This window comes from Delphinapterus leucas, chromosome 21, assembly GCF_059928025.1.
Source record: "Delphinapterus leucas isolate spDelLeu-1000000601 "Yukka" chromosome 21, BTC_Dleu_Yukka2, whole genome shotgun sequence".
Lineage (NCBI taxonomy): Eukaryota > Metazoa > Chordata > Mammalia > Artiodactyla > Monodontidae > Delphinapterus > Delphinapterus leucas.
The window spans coordinates 33,504,264-33,516,751 of NC_143149.1; the positions used below are offsets into that span (position 1 = coordinate 33,504,264).

Consider the following 12,488-nt stretch of genomic DNA (forward strand, 5'->3'; position numbering starts at 1 on the left):
TAACTTTGGGATTTTTTTGTTCTTCTTTCTCTAATTGCTTTAGGTGTAAGGTTAGGTTGTTTATTTGCGATTGTTCTTGTTTCTTGAGGTAGGATTGTATTGCTATAAACTTCCCTCCTAGAACTGATTTTGCTGCCTCCCATAGGTTTTGCATCATCGTGTTTTCATTGTCATTTGTTTCTAGGTATTTTTTTATTTCCTCTTTGATTTCTTCCATGATCTCCTTGTTATTTAGTAGCATATTGTTTAGCCTCCATGTGTTTGTATTTCTTACATTTTTTTCCCTGTAATTAATATCTGGTCTCATAGCATTGTGGTTGGAAAAGATACTTGATACTATTTCAATTTTCTTAAATTTACCAAGGTTTGATTTGTGACCCAAGATATGGTCTATCCTAGAGAATGTACCATGAGCACTTGAGAAGAAATTGTACTCTGCTGTTTTTGGATGGAATGTCCTATAAATGTCAGTTAAGTCCATCTTGTTTAATGTGTCATTTAAATCTTGTGTTTCCTTATTTATTTTCATTTTGGATGATCTGTCCATTGGTGAATGTGGAGTGTTAAAGTCACCTACTATTCAGCGCACGTCCGTGGGGAACCTGGTGCTAAGCCATTCATAGACGACCTGCTTCTGGGTCAGGGTTTCGTATGTAGCAGAGCAGCTCCCTCGCTGCGATCTATTGAAAGTCAGCCCTTGACACAAGGGTTTGTCGAAAGGTAATAAAAAAAAAAATTAAAGTCTCCTACTATGATTGTGTTACTGTCAATTTCCTCTTTTATGGCTGTTAGCATTTGCCTTATGTATTGAGGTGCTCCTCTCTTGGGTGTATAAATATTTACAATTGTTATATCTTCTTCTTGGATTGATCCCTTGATCATTATGTAGTGTCCTTCTTTGTCTCTTGTAATGGTCTTTATTTTAAAGTCTATTTTGTCTTATACGAGAATTGTTACTCTAGCTTTCTTTTGATTTCCATTTGCATGGAATATCTTTTTCCATCCCCTCACTTTCAGTCTGTATGTGTCCCTAGGTCTGAAGTGGGTCTCTTGTAGACAGCATGTATGTGGGGTCTTGTTTTTGTATCCATTCAGCCAGTCTATGTCTTTTGGTTTGAGCATATAATCCATTTACATTTAAGGTAATTATCAATATGTATGTTCCTATTACTGTTTTCTTAATTGTTTGGGGTTTCCTGCCTTAATTGTTTCCTGCCTTAATTGTTTGTGTTTCCTGCCTAGAGAAGTTTCTTTAGCCTTTGTTGTTAAGCTGGTTTGGTGGTGCTGAATTCTCTTAGCTTTTGCTTGTCTGTAAAGGTTTTAATTTCTCCGTTGAATCTGAATGAGATCCTTGCTGGGTAGAGTAATGTTGGTTGTAGGTTTTTCCCTTTCATCACTTTAAATGTGTGCTGCCACTCCCTTCTGGCTTGCAGAGTTTCTGCTGAAAAATCAGCTGTTAACCTTATGGGGAGTCCCTGTATGTTATTTGTTGTTTTTCCCTTGCTGCTTTTAATATTTTTTCTTTGTATTTAATTTTTGATAGTTTGATTAATATGTGTCTTGGTGTGCTTCTCTTTTGGTTTATCCTGTATGGGACTCTCTGTGCTTACTGGACTTGATTGACTCTTTCCTTTCCCATGTTAGGGAAGTTTTCAACTATAAACTCTTCAAATATTTTCTCAGACCCTTTCTTTTTCTCTTCTTCTTCTGGGACCCCTATAATTTGAATGTTGGTACGTTTAATGTTTTCTCAGAGGTCTCTGAGAATGTCCTCGATTCCTTTCATTCTTTTTTCTTTATTCTGCTCCCTGGCAGTTATTTCCACTATTTTATCTTCCAGCTCACTTATCCGTTCTTCTGCCTCGGTTATTCTGTTATTGATTCCTTCTAGAGTATTTTTAATTTCAGTAATTTTGTTGTTCATCATTGTTTGTTTGCTCTTTAGTTCTTCTAGATCCTTGTTAAATGTTTCTTGTGTTTTCTTCATTCTGTTTCCGAGATTTTGGATCATTTTTACTATCATTACTCTGAATTCTTTTTCAGGTAGGTTGCCTATTTCATCTTCATTTATTTGGTCTTTTAGGTTTTTACCTTGCTCTTTTGACTCTAACATTTTTTTTTGTCATTTCTTTTTTTTTGATGATTGGTGCTGTAATCCTGTCTTACTGGTTGTTTGGCCTGAGGTGTCCAGTACTGGAGTTTGCAGGCAGTTGGATAGAGCTGCTGGTTCTTGGTGCTGAGATGAGCACCTCTGGGAGGCCTCACTCCAACTGATATTCTGTGGGGTCTGCGGTTCTCTGTTAGTCCAGTGGTTTGGACTCAGAGCTCCCACCAGAGGAGCCCTGGCCCAACCTCTGGCCTGGGGACCATGATCACACAACCTTTGTGGCACAGTAAAAAATAAAAAAAAAAAAAGGAAGAAAGAAAAAAAGCCGCAGTACAATATCAAAGAGTAAAAAACAAAATAGAATTAGGAAGATAAAAATTATATTAGGAAAAATAAAATTATAATTGAAACAACTGCAACATGGTAAAATAAAGCCACAACAGAAAAAAAGAAAAGAAAAGGGGGGGTGGGAAACAAGCCAGAAGGAGAGAACAATAACAAATTATAAAGAATAAAATAAAATTAGAAAAATAAAAGATTTTTTAGGAAAAATAAAAATATAAAAGGATCAACAAAAATGAATCAACAAGGTAAAACAGCAAAATGTAAAAGAGGAAAAAAAAAAAGCGTTGGCTCTGGGGGTGGGGTTTAGGCGGGGGCTGGAACTTCGGCAGGGGCAGGGTTTTGGGTGGGGCGGGACCTAGGTGGGTTGGAGGTGACAGTAGAGCATGGGCCGGGGCCTAGGCGGTGAAATGTTCAAGTGTGGGCAGGGCCTCTGCTTACGACCTGCGCAGAAGGGGAGCAGCAGCATGTGGAAAGGAGGGCCTCTGTTGTATGGGGTTCCTGAGTTTGGAGGTAGCCACCTGAGTGAGGGTGTGTGGGTGGGGTTTAGGCCCAGTGTGTTGGAGGGGGTCTCAGAGGGGGTCTCCGAGTGTAGACGGGGACCCGGGTGGGGGTGTAGGGGTGGGGCTTGGGCTCTGCGCGGTAGGAGGGCGCCTCCGAGGGCAGAGGATTAGGCCCAGGAGCCCTACAGGTTCCCCGGTGCCTAAGAGGACAGGGAAAGCGCTGGCCCTGTTCCCTTCCGTTCCTCCATGCCCCTCCCCCAGGGTCTCCCCCATCGATGCTGGACCCCTAACTGTGGGTGGGTCCCGCTGGGTGTAGGAACTCCTCCCCTCCCCTAGCTGCCCCTCAGGGGTGTCCGTCCTGTAGGTCCGGCCTTTACTTTTGCTTCCCCTTCCGTCCCTCCCACTCCCTCAGGACCCATGCAGCTGGAGGGGGCCTCGGTGAGCAGAGGATCAGGCCGGGGATCTCAGCAGGTTCCTGGGGACCCAGGTGGGCAGGGGAAACCTGTCCATGCTCCCTTTTGATCCTCTGCCCTCCCAATGGTCCCCCCATTTCCCCCTTCAGGCATGGGATCCCTTCCCCTCCCCCAGCCACCCCTCAGGTGGGCCAGTCCCATCCTGCCTCCACTTTTCCTCTCTCTTCACTTCCCCCAAGCCCCACATCCTACCCAGTTGGGGTCCCTCCCATCCCCTTAGGTGTCCGTTGTCCCCCTCCGGTGCCTGGTAGGTGCCCTAGTTGTGAGGAAACACAAATTTGACGTCCTCCTAGTCCGCCATCTTGACTCCGCCCCCTCTTTTGCCCATTGTTGAATCGAGTTGTTTGGTTTTCGTTGCTGTTGAGTAGGAGTTCTTCATATATTCTGTATACAAGTTCCTTATCAGATGTATGATTTGCAAATATCTTCTCATATTCTCTGAGTTGTCTTTTTACTTTATTGACAGTGTCTTTTAAAAAAATTTTTTTAATTTTGATGAAGTCCAATTTGACTATATTTTTCTTTTGTTAGTCGTGCTTTTGAGTAACAAAGAATCCAAGGCCAAATCCAAGGTCATGAAGATGAACCCCTATGTTTTCTTCCAATAGTTTTTTAGTTTTGACTCTTACATTAAAGTACTGAGTTAATTTTTGCATATGGTGTAAAGTAAGGGTCCAGCTTCACTCTTTTGCTATATGCTATATATGCTATATGCCTATCCAGTTGTCCAAGAACAACTTGTTTAAATGTCTACGATTCTTTGTATTCCTTTGACCCCTCCACCCACTGCAGTCTGAACTTTGCTACTACTACTGCCCTGAAACTGCTGTCACCAGGTCACTAATGGCTAAATTTAATGTGCACTTTTCAGTCCTTTCCTTTTTGAAATCCCCCTTGACTGCTGTGGCTTCCCACCCCCTAGCTTTCTCCCACCCCTCTGGCTTCTTCCGCTCAGTCTCTGCCCACCCCACAGCTCCCGGTTTCCGTTTTCAGCCCTACACACACTACCTGGGTAATCTCATCCTCTTTCACAATTTCATTTGCCACATAAGTACTGATTTTCCCCAAATACTTAACTCTCCTTTTATATCAGTGTTATTTGCAAATCATATATCTGATGTGTGATCGATATCCAGTATATATACAGAACTTCTACAACTCAGCAAAAGACCCACAAACCATCCAGTGAAATGAATAGACATTTCTCCAAAGAACATCTCAAACTCAACATTTCCAAAATAACTCTTCTCTGCTTCAAATTTGCTGCTTTGTGTGTGCTACATCTGTACATGGCACCCCATCCATGGTGATTTCCCAAGGGAGAAGCTCAATTTATATATAATAAAATGCAACCATTTAAAGTATTCATTTCAATGAGTTTTGATACATTTATATACTTGTGTCACCACCCCTACAGATAAAACACAATGCATTTCTATCTCTTCTGGAATTTCCTATGTGCCCCATCCCATTCAATCCTTTCTCCACTGCTGGCCCCAGGCAATGACTCTGCTTTATTCTTAGAAAGATTAGAATTTCTTTTCCAGAGTTTCATGTAGTTGGAATCATGCAGTATGGTATATACCTTTTTGAGTCTGTCTTCTTTCATTCAGTTTAATGTTTATGAGATCCATCCATGTTTGTTGCTTATATATATTTTGTTAAATTTACTTATGTATTCATTTAAAAAACTTACTGTAAATGCTATTTTAAAAATTTCAATGTTCAATTTTGTTTATATCTAGGTTATAAAAATACAATCTATTTTTGTATATTGACTTTGAATTTCGTGACCTTGCTAAATTCACTTTAAGTTCTAGCAGCTTTTATTTTGTAGTTTCCTTAAGATTTTACACATATATAATCATGTCATGTTTGAACAAAGCCAATTTATGTGCTTTTAATTTCTTTTTCTTGCCTTATTGCACTGACTGGGACCTCCAGGACAGTGTTGAGTAGAAGTGGTAAGGGCAGATATATTTGCCTTGTTCTTGATTCTAGGCAAAAAATATTGTCTTTCAAGTGTCATATTAGCTGTAAGTTTTTCATAGATGCCATTTATCAGATTGAGGAAGTTGCCTTCTATTCCTATTTTGTTGAGAGTTGAATAGATGTTGAATTTTGTCCAATTTTATTTCTGCATGTGTTTGTCACATTGGAATCATATGACCTGCTTTGGCCAGTGAATGCCAGTCACAGGCATCTCTCTGCCTGGCAGGAGCCAGTGTAGGATTTGCTACATCATTTCTCCATGGCTGCAGTCATGGTAGAATGAAGCACTGGACATGAATGTGAGCAAGACATGAGCTTTTGCTGAAATAAGCCACAAGACTGGGTGTCTGTTTATTGTGCATTATAGCTTAACAGAGAAGGTTCTTGCCCTCAGGACAAACTCTTTGCCTTCATGGATCTTACATTCTAGTGCAAGGGAAGCAGAGAAACAAACACACATTATAATGTCAGGTAGATATGAGTAGAATGAAAACCAAAGCAGATATAGCAGGACGCAGGGATAGAGAATGTTTTAGTTTTAAATAGGGGTATTGGGGAAGAAGGTAACAGGTGAGCTGAGACCTGAATGAAGTGAGGGAGGGTCTGTGAGGTGTCGGGGGAAGAGTGTTCTAGGTAGAGGGACCAGCCATGCTCAGCCCTAAGACAGGAATTCCAGATTCTTCTGGGCACGGAGGTTTGTGACAGAGCTGAAAGAGCCATCCTCGAAGAAGAAGTAGAGAAGGGCACATCCACCCAAGGGGCTCTGTGGCCCATTCTGGTTTTGTGGGGACCAGAGAAGCTGTTGGACAGCAGATGTCTAGTTGGCGATGGTCTTGTCATACTCCTTATACACCAGTGTCCCTCAACTCCTGGGATTTTGAACAGTGGGGCCGGGCAAGGAGGAAAAAAGGAGTCACTGAACTTCTTCCTGACCTTCAGGCACAGAGGTTTGTTTTCTCTGAGAAAACCCATGTGACTGACCTTTATTAGATAGTTCATGACCATGACTTTCCTGAAAGTTATCTCCACCGTAAAACTCAACAGCTTGCTACTGTCCTTAAGAAGAAGCCTAAACTCAACTCTATTGTCGAGCTCACCTCCTGTCTCCTCCTTCCCCTCACAGAATTCTGCTTCCGTCACACTGGGTCTCTTTCAGTTCCTGCACTGAGACGTGCTTTCTCTGAGCCTTCGCAAAGGCTGTTCCTTCTGTTAGGAACGCTCTTCCTCCCTTCTCCTGGCTCACATCCCTCAGGACTCAGTTTAAATGTCAGTCCTCCTGGGAGGCTTCCCAGACTAGCTTAGGTGCTTCCATCAAATGCTACCTTAGCATCTTGTCCTTCTATGAACATAGCACTCATCACACTGTACTGTAGCTTTACAAAGTTATCAAGTCATTCAATATACAGAGAAGTATAAAAAATAATATAGAGAGCACGCATAAATCTATCACCCTACCTAAGCAATAACTTCTCTGGCTGAAGCCCACAGTGAAGCTGGACCTCAACATTGTGCCTCCTCCCTATTCCCAGCCACGGCTTAAATTCAGTGTTTAACTTTCCATATGTATCTTTATACTTTTATTACACATGCATATAAGCCTAAACAACATACCTATTTTGCTTGGCTTTACACTTTATGTATGATATTACAAAGATATTTCTGCAACTTGCATTTCCCTCTCAGCCTTATTTATGAGATTCATCCGTGTGGACACAGGTAAGTCTAGATCATTTCTACTGCTGTATGCATTACACCACAATTCATCCATTTTCTCCACTGATGGACATTTAGATCATTTACAGGTTCTTGCAGTTTCAAACCACTCTGCCTCAAGCATGACTGGATCTGCCCTTCATGCGTATGTTAGTTTCCCCGGGCGCAAAGCTAGGAGTGTAACCGCGGGGTCATCGTGCCTGCGAGCCTTTAACTTCATCCGGGACTGGCAACCAGCTCTTCCAAGTGGTGGTAACACACGGTGGCTTTTCTGGCTTTTATGTCGCAACTCTCCCTCTGGATAGCAAACGCCTTGGGGGCAGGGACTCAGAACAGTGGACAGAGGACACTAACACCCGTTTGTATGGCGAATGGCTGGACGCAGGGATTCAGCGTAATGTCGCTCAGCGGGCGGTGAGGGACCGCGGAGCGGCGGCTCTGGGCCTGCGGGGCCCTCTCTTCCCGACGCGACGCGTGTCTCCTCAGGACAAAAAAAAAAAAAAAAAAAAACAAAAAACCCCCAAAAAAGCAAAACCCTGCGCAGCGGCTCCGGGCGCGGTGAGCTCCCCTCCCCCGGAAGATCCGCCCCCGCCCCGCCCCCGCGGTGGCTCGCGCCCCGCCCCCGGGGCCGAGCGCCGGGCGATGACGGGCTCGCGGCCGTGTGCGGCCGAGCAGCGCGGGTCCCGGGAGCGCGGCGGCGGCGGCGCGGCGGCGGCGGGCGGTATGAGCGGTACGGGGGTCGCGGGCCGGGCGCTGGCCGCGCTGCTGCTGGCCGCGTCCGTGCTGAGCGCCGCGCTGCTGGCCCCTGGCAGCTCCCCGACGCCAGGTGAGTGCGCGCTCCGGCCGGGCCCGCGGGGCGGCGACTGTCCCCTCCCCGGGGAGGAGCAGCTCGGGAGGAGCAGCGCCCGGAGCTCGCGTGTCGTTTCCGCCGCGCTGTCGTGGCGGGGCCGGGGCTCGTGCACGGAGGCCGACCCGCGGGAGGACGCAGGAGGGCGGGAGTGGCGCTCCTCGGGCTTCATGGAGTGCCTTTGACCCGGAGACCTGTCGCCCCCTAATGCAAAGCTGATCGGAGCCGGGCCGGCGCCCCGCTCCGTCCGCCGCACGGAGGGGTTGCGGGGGACCCGCCGGAGCCGCGGCCCGAGCGCGCAGCTCCGTGCGCGGCGGGACGGAGAGGCCGGCTCGGCTGTGCTGGGCTCCGGGGTCACCGCGGCCCGGGCCGGGGGCGCAGCGGGAGCGCGCGGGAGGCGGCGGGCGCGGGAGCTGGCGGCCGAGGCGCGGGGTCGGATCTCGAGCGAGCCTCCCCGGCCCGCTGGGCGGTTCCGCTTCCATGGTGACGGGCGGAGCGCCGGGGCTGCGGTCTGCAGGGGCGCCCCGGGCGAGGTCGACGACCTGGGAGGGCTCGGGGGGATCGGTGCTCATGTCCGGCAGGGAGGAGAGGAGAGGTGAACCTCGGCTCAGCGAGCGTTTCCCCAGCTTGCCTGGTCTCCGAGCTCGCCAGGGAAGTGGAAAAAAAAAAGGCAAATTCCAGGGCCTCCCGCTAGACCCCTTGGACGAGGACCCAGGGCCCTAGAGGATCTCAGTCCCAAGCCCCTCCCCAGGGGATGCTGTGGTCGAAGGTCAGCCCTTGGGATCAGCCAAGGGCAGCAAACCCGGTTCGGTCAGTGTTGGGGAAGGTCACCTTATCTCCTGGGTAGCTGGGGGCCACTTGCCTCTGCTCCCTTCATCCCATCACCTTTGTATCAGAACGCGGGGGTTTTGGTGTCAGCGTGTGTGGTTCAAACTGCCCCTCCTCCTCAATCAAAATGTTGTAGGGAGAAGACAAAATCAATTTTTAAAAAGCATCTTAGCTGATTACGTTTAATACAGTGTCTCCCCCGCCCCCGAGCTCAGTCTCGTCACTCCCTCCCTTTTATAATCGAGGAACGGACCTGAAGGGGTTACATAATCTGCCCTGTCACAACTTGTCAGAGACTGAACCCGTACAACGCTCTATTTTTGTGCTTTAGCATCAGTTAATACTGATAATTATTGTAGGAAAAAGGTAAGTTTCTAAGCAGTGATTCTGTGTAGTGAGGGAGAGCGTACTAGTAGCGTTCTGAAGCCATCCACTTCCGAACCTACACAGAGCAGTGTTGCCAGGTCAGCCAGGCTTTTAGTGCCACCTGGAGGCCAACTTTGGGCGGGACAGATTCCTACTAAGAACTCCACCTTTATATGATTTGTGGACTCAAGTTTACTTGAAAAGAAAAAAAAATTAAGTAGACTATGTCTTTTCAGATATGCTCAGCAAAGACACTTACGAGCAGGGAGCTAGAACCAGAAATTAAGTATTTGGAAATGAAGTAAAAGCCTAATATGCGAGCAGTACAGTTACTTGGGCACTATTGAAACGTGACTTTGTTTGGTTTATTTCCTCACCAAGACATTGTAGACAGGAAGAGGGAATTGTCTGTTGTATGTAATGCTCCTTGAGGCTGCCCTGGTATTTCTTTTTTTTTTAAATATTTATTTGCTTATTTGGTTGCGAAGGGCGAGTTGCGGCAGGTGGGCTCCTTAGTTGTGGCATGCAGACTCTTAGTTGCAGCATGCATGTGGGATCTAGTCCCCTGACCAGGGATGGAACCCTGGGCCCCCTGCATTGGGAGCGTGGAGTCTTAACCACTGCACCACGAGGGAAGTCCCTGCCCTGGTATTTGTAAGTTCAGCTGTTGGCAGCTTTTTCTAGAAACTGAGCATCAGTTTCAATTTCGGCGTCATATTGGATGGCTTAGGAATTTCGTCCTTTGTGTTTGTGTGTGTGTGTGAGTGATACAGACTACACACTCATTGGGTTTTTAAAAAATTTATTGTATTGAACTATAGCTGATTTATAATGTGTTAATTTCTGCTGTATGGCCAAATGATTCAGTTATACATATATATACATACTTTTTCATATTCTTTTCCATTGTGGTTTATCACAGGATACTGAATATAGTTCCCTGTGCTCTATAGTAGGACCTTGTTGCTTATCCATTCTATATATAATAGTTTGCATCTGCTAATCCCACAGACTCATTGGTTTTTTAAAAAAATGCTCAAATAATGCAAAAAGGTACAAAGATGTCAGAATCCCCTGGCCTTACACTCACAGTGTCTGTTGCTGCTGTTTTGAGGAGGATAATAAGTGTTGATGAGGGTGTGGAGAAAAGGGAACCCTCCTACACTGTTGGTGGGAATGTAACTTGGTGCAGCCACTATGGAGCACAGTTTGGAGGTTCCTCAAAAAACTAAAAATAGAACTGCCATATGATCCAGCAATTCCACTCCTGGGTATGTAACTGAAGAAAATGAAAACATTAATTCAAAAAGATACATGCACCCAGTGTTCATAGCAGCATTGTTTACAATAGCCAAGATATGGAAGCAACCTAAGTGTCCATCAACAGATGAATGGATAAAGATGTGGTACATATATACAATGGAATATTACTCAGCCATAAAAAAGAATGGATGAAATAATGCCATTTGCAGCAACATGGATATGAGGGTATTATACTAAGTGAAATAAGTCAGAGAAAGGCAAATACTGTATGTTGTAATTTATATGTGGAATCTAAAAATAAAACGAATGAATATAACAAAACAGAAATAGACTCACAGATATAGAGAACAAACTAGTGGTTACCAGTGGGGAAAGGAAAGGGGGAGGGGCAAGAACGAGGGTAGAGGATTAAGAGATACAAACTGCTATGTATAAAATAAACTGCAAGGATATATTGTATAGCATGAGGGATATGGCCAATATTTTATAGTAACTTTAAATGGAGTATAATCTAAAAATTTTGAGTCACTATGTAGTACACCTGAAACTAATATATTGTAAATCAGCTATACCTCAATTTAAAAAATACAAAAAATAAATCATACTGGTTGGGCAGAGATTCTGATTTAATAGGTCTGGGGTGGAGCCAGGGCATTGGTATTTTTTTGTTTTGTTTTTAAATTATGTATTAATTTATGTTATTATTTTATTTATTTATTTATATTTTATTTTTGGCCGCGTTGGGTCTTTGTTGCTGCATGCGGGCTTTCTCTAGTTGCAGCGAGCGGGGGTTACTCTTCATTGCAATGTGTGGGCTTCTCATTGCAGTGGCTTCTCTTGTTGTGGAGAATGGGCTCTAGGCACACGGGCTTCAGTAGCTGTGGCATGTGGGCTCAGTAGTTGTGGCTCCTGGGCTCTAGAGCGCAGGCTCAGCAGTTGTGGCACACGGACTTAGTTGCTCCGCGGCATGTGGGATCTTCCTGGACCAGGGCTCGAACCCATGTCCCCTGCATTGGCAGGCGGATTCTTAACCACTGCACCACCAGGGAAGTCTGGTTTTGTGTTTTTTTTAGCTTGCCAGGTAATTCTGATGTTCAGCTAGCATTAACCCTTCATACAACCTTATATAAAATAATATTGATGACAATTAAGAGCCTTCAAAGTCTGAAATTCACATGGAAAAATTAAGCATGAAACAAGAACCGTATTCCACCCACCACTGAAGACTCATAGAAATATGAATAAAAACAGTAGTTACTACAGCTCTGAAGGGATGATGCTGTATAGAACAATTACGGAGGAAAAGGTCAACAGTTAGTGACTATAAATTTGCAAATGGAAGCTCTCAAACCTCAACAAGGGAAATGAAAAAGAGAAATACTTGAAAACATTATGACAAGTATGACAAAGGATTTAATATCACAGGGGCTAAGTGGTTAAATAAACATTCCAACAATTCACAGGAAAGGAAAGTACTGATAGTCAACATTTGGAAAACATGTTCGAACTTGCTAATTGTCAGTTCAGAACTAAAATAATAAGGAAATTATATTTTCTATACATCGGGCTAAAACGCAAGGGAAAAAATTAAACTGGCCCAGCTGCTAGGGAACAGATCTGCTTAGTCTCAGGAGACTGGGAGCATAGAGGTTAGGTGCTGGCCAGACTGGTGAGTCAGTCTGGTGGGTGACCTCTCCAGGCCTCCCATACCTCATCCGGAGGCTGGAGACACCAGCAGCTGAGGCTGTTGGGACCTGGAGCACAGTAAGTGTGTCGTTTTCGGTGTCACCTGGGAGCCGATGAACACCACAGTTGTCTTTATAAACCGGCACAGCTAAATTGTGAGAGGAATTTGGCTAAACATATCAAAAACTATTTAAAAAGCTATTTTTGATTGAAAATTTCACTCCTGGAAGTTCATTCTTAAGGAACTATGTTGAAAGAAGAGCATGTTTATTTTCAGATGTCTATAGCGCCATTTTTATATCGGATATAGCATCATTTCTTATAATTGGAAAAAAGGGGAGTGGGGGGACATTGGAAATAAGGTTAAA

The 12,488-nt window shown here is 44.9% G+C and overlaps 1 protein-coding gene across 2 annotated transcripts in view; it reads left to right on the forward strand.

Annotated features, from left to right (window-relative positions):
* Positions 1 to 7,757: 7,757 nt before the first annotated feature.
* Positions 7,758 to 12,488, forward strand: part of HGSNAT (heparan-alpha-glucosaminide N-acetyltransferase) — a 48,563-nt gene continuing 43,832 nt past the window's right edge. For both annotated transcript variants that reach the window (XM_022571367.3, XM_089903807.1), the window contains exon 1: positions 7,758 to 7,956. In XM_022571367.3, the coding sequence (XP_022427075.2) occupies positions 7,773 to 7,956 (184 nt within the window). In that variant the 5' untranslated portion in view covers positions 7,758 to 7,772. The remainder of the gene's footprint in view (positions 7,957 to 12,488) is intronic.